The 15986-nt window shown below is 42.2% G+C and overlaps 1 protein-coding gene and 1 long non-coding RNA gene across 3 annotated transcripts in view; one reads left to right on the plus strand and one right to left on the minus strand.

Moving 5' to 3' along the window:
* On the minus strand, positions 1-14903 carry LOC148687484 (uncharacterized). 2 transcript variants are annotated; one of them, XR_015951635.1, is made up of 3 exons: positions 14768-14903; positions 4723-4784; positions 1-259 (listed from the first exon to the last, which is right to left on the minus strand). It is a non-coding gene; the product is annotated as an uncharacterized LOC148687484 (long non-coding RNA). The 2 variants fall into 2 exon arrangements; XR_015951630.1 differs by lacking the exon at positions 14768-14903 and adding an exon at positions 5364-5500.
* NEMP2 (nuclear envelope integral membrane protein 2) overlaps positions 13226-15986 on the plus strand; it is a 19556-nt gene continuing 16795 nt past the window's right edge. The window contains exon 1 of the mRNA XM_035136164.3: positions 13226-15094. Within this exon, the coding sequence (XP_034992055.3) occupies positions 14965-15094 (130 nt within the window). The 5' untranslated portion in view covers positions 13226-14964. The remainder of the gene's footprint in view (positions 15095-15986) is intronic.

Raw genomic sequence — 15986 nt, forward strand, 5'->3', positions numbered from 1 at the left:
TGAGAGTACCCCTGGACATATTTTTTTATTTTAAAAAAGTACACACACAGACAAATACAACACACTCTGAGGTCAGCTATACATTTTCTGTTCAAACAGCAAATGAAATGATAAATCTGTTCAATTGTGGCACTTCAGGCTAAACCAAATTCAAGGATGGAGGAGGATATCCCAAACTGAGAAAAGCTGTCCATTAATCCATTTCGGTTGGGGACCAAAGGAAAGCCCTGTCTTCTAAAGCAGGAACATTCTGGAACAGCTGCAAATATGGGGGGAGAGAGAAGTTCTTGGTACCTGCGAACATGCCTGTGGCATTTTCTTAATTCCTGTCATGGCTTCTACTGTTCATAACATCGTTGCCATGACTCCCCTGTGGCTCCCCCCCCCTCCCAAAAAACCTGTTCTGATGAACCAACAACCCCAGCGGTAATTATAAAGTATTATTTCAAAATAACGGAAAGTCATTATTGGCACTTCATGAGCACAAAAAAAGAGGCCTACTCTCATCTCAGAGAGGTTGACAGCTTCCTTTGAGCATGTCGTTAGGCTACCTCAACACTTTGGGGCTAAACTATAATTCTAAAAAAAATAAAGGACATTTTCCAACTGCAATTATCTTTCCCCGTCTTTAACAGTGTTAGGAATGGAATTTCCAAGCACATGCCCTCAAATTATCAACAGCAACTACTGACACAGACATGACAATAATAAGCAGCTACAATTTATTAAAATGCAAATGTGGAAGTGCAATGCAGAGAAAAGAGCAGATATGTGTCGAAGGAAGAGCAATGTTGTGTTGAAGAAAGACACACACATAGCAAATCCCAGTGAGTAGGCAATGTTGATTTAGATTTGCTTGTCAGATGGAAGAAGAAGAAGAAGAAGAAGAAGAAGAAGAAGAAGAAGAAGAAGAAGAAGAAGAAGAAGAAGAAGAAGAAGAAGGGATACATATGATAAAAATGAAGCATGTATTCTTGGGACACCGTATTATTTTTGTCACTGCTTTCAATGGATGCTGGATTTCGTTTCATCAGTGCTCCCTGGAAGAGATGACTGGCAAAGACGTTCTGCCTCAGTCATTAACTAAGGTGCCAGTCTGCAGGTCCAAGAAAATGCATGCATAAATGCAATAGCTGCTGCCAGGTTATTGGTTGCTAAAAATTTGAAATCGGAAGAAGTACCATCAGTGGCAGATTGGCAACATAATTTTTTTTGAAATGATTGAATTAGCAAAAATGACGGCAACAATTAGAAGGCAATCTAACCAAAATCTCAAACAGGAATGGAAGTGTGTAAAAGATGCTCCAACAAAAAATTATTGATATGCATAGACTGATCTCACAAAGTGAATTTAAATAGATATACAATAATGTATGTTTAATTATTAAGATACAAGAATACAATCACAAGAACGAAGTTATTAAAAAAAAAAAAGGAAGTCACGCACGGGTGGAGGGAAGACATAGGGTAAGACAAGAAGTAAGTAAGATATGACTAAATGTTGATACATAATGATATGAAAAATGTGAATTTACAGCTTCAAGAAAAATGCAGAAAGCAAAACCAACCCCTGTATATGGCGTTTATTTTCCTGACTAAGGCTTTTGACACTGTAAATTGTAATGCTCTGTGAACTGTCCATCTGAAATTTGGTTGCCCAGATAAATTTGTAAACATCATTCGGCTTCTCCCTGATAATATGACAGCAAAAATCACAGATAACAATGGCTCTCAAAGTGAACCATTCACAGTGGGATCAGGTGTTAAACAGGGTTGTGTTATTACTTTTCATTATTTTCATTGCCATGATCCTACACTTTGTCGAAGGGAAACTCCCCACCGGAGTAGAAATCATATATCGAACAGATGGAAAGCTCTTCAATCTGAGCGGGCTGAAAGCAAAGAGTAAGGTTACCGTAACTTCCATCATAGAGCTTCAGTATGCTGATGACAATGTAGTGCGCACACTCAGAGGATGACCTCCAAACCACCCTAAATATCTTTGCAGAAGCTTACAAAAAGCTTGGCCTATCACTCAACATCCAAAAAAATCCAAGTGCCGCACCAACAAGTACAAAATAACCCCTCTGCAGCGCCAGAAATCCAACTCAATGGTTTAACGTTGGGAAATGTTGATAACTTCTCCTACCTAGGCCAACATTGATGCCGAAATTCAGCATCGCCTGAGCTGTGTGAGTGCGGCTTTCTCCCGATTGAAGTGCAGAGTGTTTGAGGACCTGGACATTCGCAGGGAAACCAAAATGCTTGTTTACAAAGCTATTGTACTACCAACCTTACTATATGCTTGTGAAACACAGACCACTTATAAACACCATCTCCAACTCCTCGAAAGATTCCATCAATGGTGTCTCCAAAAAAATTTACACATCACTTGGGAAGACAGGCAAACTAATATCAGTGTACTGGAAGAACCAAAGATCACCAGTGTCAAAGGAATGATTCTTCAACATCAACTTTGTTGGACTGGTCATGTTGTGAGGATGCCTGATGATCATCTTCCAAAGCAACTACTCTATTCCGAACTTTAAAATGGAAAGTGTAATGCTGGTGGTCAACAAAAGAGGTTTAAAGATTTTTCTCAAGGCAAATCTAAAAAAAATGTAGTATAAACACTGACAAGTTGGAAACACTGGCCTGCAAGCGCTCCAGTTGGAGAACAGCCTTTACCAAAGGTGTCATGGGTTTTGAAGACACTTGAACTCAGGACTCAAGGGAGAAACGTGCTAAGAGGAAGGCACGCTTGGCAAATCCACACCGTGATCAACTCCCGCCCGGAAACCAATGTCCCCACTGTGGAAGGACATGTGGATCCAGAATTGGCCTCCACAGTCACTTATGGACTCATTGTTAAAACCGTGTTTATGGGAGACAATCTTATTTGGCTACGAGTGATCGCCAAAGAAGAAAGAATAAAAAAGCATATTTATATATCCTTTAACTTATCATAAATTCATCATAATCTTTGTAGCATATAACATTGCAGAAGTTAATCAAAGCATGTCAGAGATTTCAAATGAGAACAATGTTCTTTTAAATATAATCTGGATAATTCCCATTCTTTGTTGAACTTTTGTCTGTCCCTGATTTTTCCTGTCATCTTTGCCAATTCTACATATTCAAATAATTTCACCTGCCACTCCATTTTAGTTGGTATTTTCTCGCCCTTCCACCCTTTAGCTATTAACATTCTCGTGGCAGTAGTTGCATACATGAATACCTTTTCTCTGTTCCTTCGAAATGTCTGCAGCTATGATGCCTAAAAGAAAGGCTTACGGTTTGTTGATAAAAGTTAGTTTGAATGTTTTTCTTTAGCTTATTATATATAGTTTCCCAAAAGCTTTTTTATCTTATTACATTTCCGCCACATGTGTTACATTGTTCTCTCAGATTCTTGGTGTAATGTACCATTGATAAAACAACTTCATGTTATTTTCTTTTAAAGTATAGCAAGCTGTGAACTTCATTCAAGCCCTTTCTCCAAAGTCTTTCCCAAGATGCTATCTGTATCTTATAACCAAAATCTTTAGATCACTGGATCATCACTGATTTAACCTCCTTCTACTAGAGAACTCTAGAATTCAGTTACAAGCCAATCAGATTTAAACACATAGCAATGCGTACAAGCATTTACAATTTCAGTAAATTAAATGACTATACAGTCATACCTCTTCTTGCAAATGCTTCATGTTGCGTTTTTTTGGGGTTGCAAACGTGGCAAAACAGAACATGTTTACTTCTGGGTATCACCACACGCGCAGAAGAGTTCTGAGCGGTTCGCGCATGCGCAGAAGCGTTCTGCACACTTCGCGCATGCACATAAGTGCTCTATCGCACTTCGCATATGCACAGAAGCGCCGCTCTGGTTGCAGACTTTTCGGGGTGCGAACAGCACCCCGGAACAGATCGTGTCCGCAACCAGAGGTACCACTGTACTGTACTTAACTGACTTTTTGGCAGGGAGAAGAAAAATGGGGATCAGAAAGGTCACTGATCCACTTCCCATGATCAAGGAGCTGGCACAGATTTTTTAAAAAAAGTCCTTGGAGGTATTGTAGTCCCGAGCCGTTTAAGGCTTTATAGGTCAAAACCAGCACTTTGAACTGGGCTTGGAAACTCATTGGTAGCCAGTGCAGTCGGACCTGGATCGGTGTAATATGCTCAAACTGTCCTGCGCCGGTGAGCAACCTGGCCCTGAATTCTGCACCTGCTGAAGTTTCTGAACCATCTTCAGAGGCAGCCCTACGTATAATGCATTGCAGCAATATAACCTTGAGGTTACCAGAGCATAGACAACAGTAGTTAGGCTATCCCTGTCCAGATAGGGGTGTAGCTGGAGAGGCACAACAGTCGTGGAAGGCAATTTGTAAGCTCCAATGCTTCAGCATTCTGCGGTTGTGCTTTTCAAATACAGTGTTGGCCTAGCTACCCAAGCACTATAATGGACTACATCATCAGGGGTTAACAGAAGGAAGGAAACAGAAACAAGTGAAGAGAGAACCATGTGCCATCTGAAAAATGCTGCATTTGCATACAAATCTTTAGTGGAATGAATAGAAGCTGCCTAGGCCCAGGGCTTCATGGCTTCTATTCTCACAAAACGTTTTACAACCCATTTCAAAACTGCTACATTGCTCAGCTTTCAAATAACCTCTCATTGTTCTGCTCCAGCATTTTGCAAGGGGGGGGGCAGCATCAGCCCACCTGAGTTATTACAGTAGATAGGATAAATGTTCCCAACAACAGAAGAGTCTTCATCCTGGTATCTATTAATGTCAAAGAAAACATAAAGTTTAGCATAAGAATACTATAAGGGTAAGCACAGCTGCCTATTTTCTTGTAAATTACCCTGTGGTTTTCCCCCACCCCCAGCAAAAGGAACATAAAAAGCAAGCCCTGCATTATTTTATCAGGAAAATATTTCCCTCTAACGTGCTTCTCAGCAAGAAATTAACATATTGTGAAATTACTTGGCCTAATTTTAACTCTGACGTTCAACGCAAGTCGGTTAACATTCCACATAAAAGGATTTGATGTATACATATCATCCATACCGGTAGATACACACACACACACACACACACACACACACACACACACACACACACACATACACATACATACATACAAGGACTCTCTTTTCTATTGCTTAATGCTACTTATTTTGAGAGTTTCATTCATAGAATCAGGATATGACAGAATGAATCCTCTCCCTGAGGTTGGAGGGGGATCTGGAAGGTGATTAATTACGGTACCAGGTAAATTAATTACTGGTAAATTAATTACTGGTAAATTAAAGCAAAACAGCAGCAGCAGCAGCAAGAGATTTGATTACTGGTAGGTACTGGTAAGTGCTGATTCCAGTGCCCAACAAGACCTTCTTAGTTGTCCTTTACTCTTTCCTTTTCAGGAAACCAAATATTAAGTACCTAGGTTACAAAACTGCTCCAAAAAGTCAAGCCCACTTCTTTTGACGTTCACCTCCTACGAATGACACACAATCTAACACCCACCTACCAACCCTGAGAAACATCTATCAAACCTGCATCCACTTTCCTTCCAGCCAAAGATAAAACGCCCCACAGCTCACAAAGCAAATATAACGAGCGCTTACGTAAAAAGGAAAAGTGGGGGGGGGGGAGACCAAGAGGGAAAGTCCTTAGTCATCGGGAGGCTATGCAGCAATTTCTCTCGCTTTTGTATTATCTGTTATTACTTGCTTTCAAACGCTAAACAAGGGGCGATATTTCTTTTGGTGGGAGAGCCGGGCTGAAACCAGAATGGGAACGCGCAACGGTGACATAAATCACTTTACATACTTCGTTCCAGAACATACCATCCATTTAGCTGTGGCAAGAATCGACTGGCTAGGCTCAGGATTCAACAACATATTAAGAAAAGAGGGAGATGGGCAGCTCTCTTTTGGCCAAAATGGACCAGGGTTAGCTTGGTTGTGATGGCAGTTCAAGTTCCCCAACAGCCGACCAAATGTAGCATCCTGTTCCCCACAGCAGCCAATCAGATGCTTTTTGTGGAGCCCACTAGGAGATCACGAGGGCAATAGCCATATCCCATTGCTGCTTCCCAGCAACCGGTATTTAGAGGCCTATTGGCTTTGAACCTGGAGCTTACATACAGCAGCAACCCCACAAAACGAAGTGAGGCTGGTAACTGCAGGGGGAAAGGGTCTTTTCAGTAGTGGCTCCTGAGTCGCATCTGGTGTCATGGAATCATAGAATTGTAGGGACCCAAGGGTCATCTAGTCCAAGCCCCTGCAATGCAGGAATATCAGCTAAAGCATCCATGACAGATGGCCATCCCACCTCTGCTTAAAAACCTCCAAGGAAGGAGAGTCCACAAGTTCCTGAGGGTGACTGTCAAACAGCTCTTCCTGTCAGAATTTTTTCCCCCTGAATATTTAGTCGGAATCTCCTTTCTTGTAGCTTGAAGCCATCAGTTCAAGTCCTATCCTCCAGAGCAGGAGAAAACAAGCTTGCTCCCTCTTCCATGTGACAGCCCTTAAGGTATTTGAAGATGGCTATCCCAGTCTCCTCTTTTCCAGGCTAAACATACCCAGCTCCTTCAACTGTTCCTCATAAGGCTTGGTTTCCAGACTCTTGACCATCTTGGTTGCCCTCCTTTGCCTGTCAACATCCTTCTTAAAATGTGGTGCCCAGAATTGGACACAGTACACCAGCTGTGCTCTGACCAAGGCACAATAGAGTGGTACTATGACTTCCCTTGATCTGGACAATACTTACTAGATTTCTGTTGATGCAGCCTAGAATAGAGTTAGCTTTTTATTTGGTGTCGTATTTATGGTCCTTTTAGCATCTGGTCAAGATGCTTCTGTTCAGCCAAGCTCTTACTTTACTGGTCTTTAAAGATGCACAGTGAAGAAAATTTTGTTTCAATGGTTCTTGTACTTATTTATGTCTTTTAAGCATATTTACTAGGAAATGTGCCCTGTTGAAGACTGTGTAACATGCATAGGATTGCATTGTTAATTGTTTTACTGCATTGTTTCTGTTTAACTGGAAATGTGTTTAATATTTCATTTTATTAAATTGTCTTTAAGGTGCTCTGAGCACCTTTAAATAAAAAATAAATCAGAAAAGTGGAACAGGAGGAGGATACATAATTCAACTTGCAACTGTGGCAGATTAAGCCCGGTGTGAGAATTTCCTTATTTATATTCCTGTACTTTGAAGTCTTCATTTTGAATACTTGGAATAGACTTTGTTTTACTTCAATGTATCAGCTTCCCGGGCAGCTGCCTTCTTTAGATAAGTGTGTGTCTTACTTAAGAAACAGGGTATGCGGGGAATATTGATTTAAAAATATATTATTCCAAACCAAGTTATTTTATTTTACTAAGCAGGAATGAATAATAATAATAATTTTACTATTTATACCCTAAAGTACAAAATAAAAAGGAAATAGGTACAGTCACATAGCATCATGACACTGTTTACATTTTGATAGCAAGCCTTGTCTTTAATATAGGTTACAGAAATAATAAGAGGTTATTCCAGGTATGGCTCCTCACCTGTTGAATGCCAACTTATCTTCAGCGCCAGGTAAAGAAAAGACCTGGAAAAGACCCTGATGTTGGGAAAGATGGAGGGCACTAGGAGAAGGGGACGACAGAGGACGAGATGGTTGGACAGTGTTCTCGAAGCTACGAACATGAGTTTGACCAAACTGCAGGAGGCAGTGCAAGACAGGAGTGCCTGGCGTGCTATGATCCATGGGGTCACGAAGAGTCAGACACAACTAAACGGCTAAACAACAACAACAAAGAATTACCTTTTTCTCCAAGCCTTAGATGGGCAGTGCTAATTCTGTTATATTGTTAGTGTGCTGCCCAGCTATTATTATTATTATTATTATTATTATTATTATTATTATTATTACCCACCCTTGTCCCTGGATGAGTTACAGCAATTTAAAAATTCTGCTTATGTTTTTAAAATGTAAGTCATTTGGGGACCTTCTAGGTAGCAAGCAACTAATAAGTCTAATTATTATTAATAGTAACAATAGCAACACGTAAAAAATATATGATGGCATAACAGACCCACAATCACAGATAATTTTTCCATAAAGATAAAACAGTAAGTTGCAATGCATTTTCCAAATGTTATCACATTTTCTTTTTCATGTACCAGCCTGATTACAATTAATGCAGCAATTTTCTTTTACTTTGATTAAGCCCATATTTTTACCATTAAAGTGGGGTAACTTTAGCAACATTTAGTGGAGACAGATAAAATACAAACAATTGCTACTTTAGAAACCATATGTGGCTAGACGTTGCAAAGACGTGCGATCAAAATCTCAAGTACTAATTAATTATACTTTCTGATATGTGTTTGGAATAGAGTGGAATTTCACATTTCGCTCGCTTTGAAAAACTGGCTCGTGAGTTTGAAAATAGCTGAGGAGCTCTGAGTTGCTTATCTGAAAAGAAGAAATATTGGCAGAAGCAAGAACTTGCTGGTCTGTCATGCTAACTGTTTCTCTTTAACAAGGTCAGAATAAGTATTTCAAAGCTTTCATTATTTGTTCAAGAATAGACGCTGTGTCTGGTTTGGGTTTAGGGGATTTGGGCGTCTGAGTTAATCTGACACCTGCTTTGAGACAGTCGACCATTTTCCTGCCAAACAAGCTGGAAAAACCTGTCACACAACATACAGAACAGCTTACAAAAACAAAGCCTCGCCCTGAATACATACATATATATATATATATATATATATATATATATATATATATATATAATTTTCCATAGAAAAAATTACACTCACATCACAACATATTATATAAAAAACAGGATTCTCATGAGTCCTCTGAACTTCCCTCCTCCCCTTTGTGGTTCTTTTTGTTAAACCTTTCCTACTGCATCCTTTAATAGTCCAAAATTTTATATCCTCCATTATATCCGTAGTTCTTGTCAGTACTTTTTTCTGGGGGGACACAGGGGGATGCCGACCCCTAAACATTTTGTCAATCTTTGTACTTTTGTCCATCTACTGTATTTGTTTTTCTCAATTTGAACTATAAAATGGTGATTTTCTTACGTCAAAATGAGAGTACCCCTAAACATTTTTTAGAAAAAAAAGCACTGGTTCTTTGTTACATTACAAGTGTTATTGCAATCCCCCTAACAATTTTTTTAAAAAGACAATTTATTAGATTTTCCAATTAAACACATTTAAACAAAAACAAACCATACAACTTCAAACACAACACATAAACAAAATAAACACATTTTTTTTCATCTTAACATCTAATCAATTATTACAATTTTCTTTGCTATGCCGAGCTTTGACTTCCCTCCTTCCCTCCAATCGGTTTTCTTATCCATTCCTATCTCACAGTTTCTTTATTCCTTCTACTTAAAGTCAATTCGTAGGATTTATTTCAGTCCTGCAAGTGTCTTTAGACTTCTACAGTTCTTCATATAGTCCACAAATTTACTCCAATCCTTTTGGAACTTTGACTCTCCCTGGTTTCGGATCCTGCTAGTCAGTCTTGCTAATTCCGCATAGTCCATCATTTTCGTCTGCCACTCATCAATCGTCGGTAACTCTTGGGTGCAATCCCCCTAACAATTTCAACTGTTTACAATGGTCTTTAAGGTAAGTTATATTTCCCCCATTCCTTATTAAAGCTTTGGTCTTCCTGATTTCTGATTTTTCCGGTCATTTTTGCCATAGTCCATCAACTTGATCTGCCATTCTTCTCTCGTAGGGATTTTGTCTTCTCCCCCCCCCCTCTCTCTCTCACTGAATACACATAGCTGCCAAGTTATCCATATTTTAAGGGATTTTCCCTTATGCTGAATAGGCTTCCTCGCGAGAAAAGGGAAAACTTGGCAGCTATGTGAATACAGTACTTATATTTTAACTTATAAGAGCCCCTTTCTTCCAAAATGGTTATTATTTGCTGGCAATAGCTTGCTGGCTTTTTCTTAACCCCCATAACCTAGTTGGACTATTCTACAGGTTAAAGTTTAACACAGAGGTGAAGAACCTGCAGGTGCTTCAGATGTTGCTAAACTATAGTTCCCATTGCTCTTCACTATCGGCCAAGCTGGCTAGGCGCTAATGGGAATTAGACTCCAATGAAATTACTGTAAGAAAAACTGCTCCCTTTCCCTTATGGGGTATTCCAGAGCCTGTACAGAGTCCTTAATGAGTTCCCTACCGGTAGGAGAAAACAACAGAGGCCAACCAGAGTATATTGAGAAGCAAAGCGCCTAGTAAGCCTGATCTTTATTAAAGGAAATAAATTGTTGCAACAGGGTCTGCACTCACCACATGCAGGAGGGAGGAGAACCCTGAACAATGGTGTGCAAGCCCTTATATAGACTTTTGAAATTGCCCGCCCTGTAGCCCAAGAGCCCCCCCCCCCTGAAACATCATATGTACATCACAGAAGGTGGCAGTCTCCAGCAGAAATCCTGCCCGCCAGGATACCTGATCACTGGTTGTATTACCTGGGCAGTCTGCCCATTCTTTTGTGATGGATTTAGTTACTGAATCCAGGTCACAGGCTCACCCTATACATACACAAATAAAGTGGTACCTCTACTTACGAATAACTCTATTTACGAATGTTTCTACTTACGAATGGAGCTCCGTCGGCCATCTTGGATACAATTTAGATAGGATTTTTTCTACTTACGAATTTTTAGATAGGGTTGCTTCGACTTAAGAATTTTTTCTCCCAATGCATTCCTATGGGATTCGACTTACAATTTTTTTCGACTTACAAATGTGCATCCGGAATGCATTAAATTCGTAAGTAGAGGTACCACTGTATGCCCTTAAGACAATGGGAAGGCTTTCCCCATTTGTCTCCCTTACTGCAGAGCAATATTTGTGGTCATTGGGAGAGTCAAAATGGCTTCAGGATTGCTCTCCCATACCATTTCAGACATATGGTCCATAAATTTAGATATGTGTGCATTTATGAATATTTATTCTATATTTGAGACCTTAAAATTCTTATAACAAAATATAGACGTCCACAGTTCCACCACCTCTGTCAATATAGGGATGATATAATAGTGATGTTTTCCCTCCCTCTTAAATGGGTCCCTTACTTTCAATAAACCTGAAAGCACTCTGCCTTTTGAGAGAATGGAGTAAAATATTTAGAAGTAAATAAAAGAAATTTGTCAGGAAGAACCAATTAACTGCAACAGTCAGAAGGAGGCTTCTGGTTTGTTAACGAGGCTGAAGAAATGTAACTTCAGTGACCTAATCATTTGGCCTTTATGTCCACCTCCTCAAATACACTTTCATCATGATTTCCCCCTCAGCATTTGCTGACATGAGGGAAGTGTTATTTTCCGACACCCGTACAAGTACCGTGGGACAGAATGCCAAAAGTTCAATATGTGGGGGATATTTTTGTATCTCAAAGCCTTATGTTCACCCATGCAATTCAGTAATGTCGGAAACGTTTTGGGCCCAATTCAATGCACCCTTCAAGTTTGCTTGTTTTGTTTTTACAGTTTGCAACTCCTGACATGGGAGCACTTCTGTCGAGCGACGCTGAACTTCCTGCCTCGCTGTTTTTCATTCCTAAATGTTTGCACTGTGCTATCAATGCGATCTGCAGTAACTGTCAGAGAGCTGCAGTTTGCTTCTCTCAATTAAGAGGAAAATGTAGCTCTGGGGGGATGGTGGCCTATCAAGAACGATTAGAAGCCTTTGCCTGAATCCCAAGGAGGGAGCTCCATCAAGCAGTTTATAATAGCTATAGGGAACTGGCTTGTGTCTGTACAGAGTTACTTGATAAACAGGCTTCTAAAAGTAGCAGGGGAACCTTAAGAGTTGATTCTTCTCCAACAGGAATGGAAAACGTTACAGCAGGGATGAGGGACTTGTGGCCTCTCAGAAGCCGTGGGACTACAACTTCTATCACCCCTGATTCTGGATTCACAGCTGTCCATGGAGGTGCAGGTCAATTGTGTCCAGGGCAGCTGTCTACCAGCTCCACCTGGTACGCAGGCTGAGACCCTACCTGCCCGCGGACTGTCTTGCCAGAGTGGTACATTCTCTGGTTATCTCTCGCTTGGACTACTGCAATGCGCTCTGTGTGGGGCTACCTTTGAAGGTGACCCGGAAACTACAACTAATCCAGAATAAGGCACCTAGACTGGTGACTGGGAGTGGCCACCGAGACCAAATAACACCTGTCCTGAAAGACCTACATTGGCTCCCAGTACGTTTCTAAGTACAATTCAAAGTGTTGGTGCTGACCTTTAAAGCCCTATATGGCCTTGGCCCAGTATACCTGCAGGAGCATCTCCACCCCCATCGTTCAGCCCGGACACTGAGGTCCAGCGCCGAGGGCCTTCTGGCAGTTCCCTTGCTGCGAGAAGTGAGGTTACAGGGAACCAGGCAGAGGGCCTCCTTGGTAGTGGCACCCATCTTGTGGAATGCCCTCCCATCAGATGTCAAGGAAATAAATAACTATACAACTTTTAGAAGACACCTGAAGGCAGCGCTGTATAGGAAACGTGTAATGCTTTGTTATGTTTTTATATATGTTGGAAGCCCAGACAGCTGGGCGAGGTACAAATGATGATGATGATGGGGCCTGAGGCAACATCTGCCTCAGATTTCCCAGCTCAGCATGAGAGCTTCAATAGCAGTACTCTCCGTTTTCCATGTAATATGGACTTAGGAGTGCCGTTCCTTGGTGGGTTAGTTACTTGCACATCTTAGACAAACACTTGTGCACAAGAAACGAACAATTGTTTCTTCTTGTAGGTTCTGAACTGGCCATGCCAGAAGCAGATGTTTATGATTTCTAGAGAAATCGGGTTTTAATTTATTATGCCCTCAAATAAATGCATTTTTAAAAAATGTGTAAAAGACCACAAGTTTTCCAACCACCCTTTCCTTGGAAGCTTTTAACACACGTTGCTTGTATGAGAGGAGTACAGTGATACCTTGGTTCTCAAACACCTTGGTTCCCAAATGCCAAAAACCCGGTTCTGGTTCTTGAATGTTTTTCAGAAGGTGAACATCTGATGCAGCTGTCGGCTATTTTTTCTTGGGTGCCTGCACCAATAAGAAGCTGTGCCTGGTTTTCAAATATTGCAGAAGTCAAACGGACTTCCTGAACAGATTAAGTTTGGTGCTTTTGTTTTTGCTATTTATTTTGTGTTTTTGTTTTTGACGCTTTTCCGGTTAATTTGTTTTTGTGACTGTGTGGAACTCAGTTCAGTTACTGATTGATTGATTGTGTAACTGAGGAAATGGATAAAATCCCCACCCCCATCCAAACAATGACTATCAGCAGTGCAGGTAAGAAAAAAAATTTTTTAATTTTTTATAATCTACAATACTGTCTCATTTATTTTAAAGTACAATACATTGATTATTGCATTCATTTTATGGATCAATGGTCTCGTTAGATCGTAAAATTCATGTTAAATTGCTGTTTTAGGGGTTGTTTTTAAAAGTCTGGAAAGGATTTATCCGTTTGCATTACTTTCTATGGGAAAGAGTGCGTTGGTTTTGGATCGGACTTCTGGAATGGATTAAGTTTGAGAACCAAGGTACCACTGTACATTTCTTGTCCATTGTAACTATTTTGAGTTTTCGAACACCTGGCAAAAAAGCTCTTTATCGCCCTCACCTGGTAGTTAATGGAAGAGATGCTTGGGCGTCTTCATTGCACATTGCACAGCAATGAGTGACTCATACAGCCTCTGATGAGGAGGGATGGTGGCTAACGGACTGAGGTTGAATCCTGACAATACAGAAGTACTGTTTTGGGAGGACAGGGGGTGGGCTGGTGTGGAGGACTCCCTGGTCCTGAATGGGGTAACTGTGCCCCTGAAGGACCAGGTGCACAGCCTGAGAGTCATTTTGAACTCACAGCTGTCCATGAAGGCACAGGTCAGTTATGTATCCATGGCAGCTGTCTACCAGCTACATCTGGTACGCAGGCTGAGACCCTACGTGCCTGCGGACTGTCTCGCCAGAGTGGTGCATGCTCTGGTTATCTCCTGCTTAGACTACTGCAATGCGCTCTACGTGGGGCTACCTTTGAAGGTGACCCAGAAACTGCAATTAATCCAGAATGCGGCAGCTAGACTGGTGACTGGGAGCGGCCGCCGAGACCATATAACACCAGCCCTGAAAGGCCTACATTGGCTCCCAGTACGTTTCCAAGCACAATTCAAAGTGTTGGTGCTGACCTTTAAAGCCCTAAACGGCCTCGGCCCAGTACACCTGAAGGAGTGTCTCCACCCCCATCGTTCAGCCCAGATACTTAGGTCCAACGCTGAGGGCCTTCTGGAGGTCCCCTCCCTGCAAGAAGTAAAGCTACAGGGAACCAGGCAGAGGGTTTTTAGAAGACATCTGAAGGCAGCCCTGTTTAGAGAAGTATTTTATGCTTGATGTTTAATCGTGTTTTTAATATTCTGCTGGGAGCCAGGGAATAAATAATAATTTATTATTACTGGGCAAAAAGTTCGCTGCATTGCAGGGGGGTTGGACTAGATGACCCTTGGGGATCCCTTCCAATTCTGCATATTCTATGATGAGGCGGGCCAAAGGTCACCCAATGAGCCATCAGAGGGGATTCCCCAGGTCCCGGAAAGGAATTTTCCGCCCCGTTTCCCTGCCTCCCTCTCCACTGCCTCGGGCCGCGTTTAATTTCATAGCCTTGAACTGCTTTTCCCAAACTCCCACTGCGGGGTGATATCTCCTCCTACCTCGCTCGAGGAAGCGCCTTGATCTCCTCCGCCTCCTCCAGCCCCGGCTAGCCGATCCCCCATCGCCAGGGCGCCACCAATGCGCAATTGCGCGCACAACACAGGCGCCGGCCAAGTCGGTACTCTCCATCCAGGCCTCGGCCGCCGCGGCTCTCGACACTTCCCGAGGCATCGCTTTGTTCAAACAGCAGCGGGCAATGCAGCTGGGATCCGGCGCGACCCGGCAGCGGCTGCCGCCGCATTTGGCACGCCTGCTGCTGCTGGTGCTGTGCGCCCTAGCGGCGGCCCGGCCGGTCCGGTCCAGTGGCGCGCGGGCATTGCTAGCAGGTAAAGCGGCTTGGAGGGCAGCGATCCTGAACGGCGTTTCTCAGCTTCGGGTCCCCAGAGGTTGATGGACTACAACTCCCATCGTCCCTCACCCCTGGTCCTGCTAGCTAGGGGTGATGGGCGTTGTAGTCCAACAAAACCTCTTGGGGACCCAAGGTTGAGAAAGGTGGTCGGATTTACCCCTGAGTAAACATGCATCTGATACCAGGGCTAGGCTGCAGTCCTAGGACCATAGGAGCCAACTCCTAGGGGGCTGAGGTCCCGTTGCCCTCCCCCCAAGTTGATGGGCCTTGCCATTCAAATGGTCAAATGGTGTACTTGTGCTGCCTCATGTTCAAGAGGAGCAGGGCTTATCCCAACAATAATTGTATCCAAGTTGCCACTCCTGCCTATGACTTTGGGGACGGGAGAATCTGTAGTGCTGTCAGACATTGTTGGACTAATGGGGGTTGGACTAGATGACCCTAAGGGTACCTTCCAACACTATGACTATATGGTTCTGAATGCCCATAGGTTCCCCATACCTGCTACGGCCATTCAGTAGGGATTTATGTAAGTTGTGTAAACATGGGATAGGCTTGTGTGTTTACTTTTTCTCTCTGGTAGTGTGTTCAGTACTTTGTCTTGGCAGTTATTGCTGCCCATAAATATTCTAGATGTGTGCAAATCTCAAATCAACCCTTGGCCTGTGATCCAGAACACGGGAGACTAAATAGCTTCATGTATATATTGCAGTAATACGATATATGTACATGTTTGTGCGAGGCACCATGTGATCTCGCAATCCACAATACTGACCCGAAGCTCTGTTAACCGCAAGCCTTGTATCCCCTCAAAGTCTCTCCCAAAGTTTTGTGCTGGTTTGTAACTTTGAGATTCGGTTCTGCATCAT

This window comes from Zootoca vivipara, chromosome 1 (genome assembly GCF_965207765.1).
Source record: "Zootoca vivipara chromosome 1, rZooViv2.hap1.1, whole genome shotgun sequence".
Classification (NCBI taxonomy): domain Eukaryota; kingdom Metazoa; phylum Chordata; class Lepidosauria; order Squamata; family Lacertidae; genus Zootoca; species Zootoca vivipara.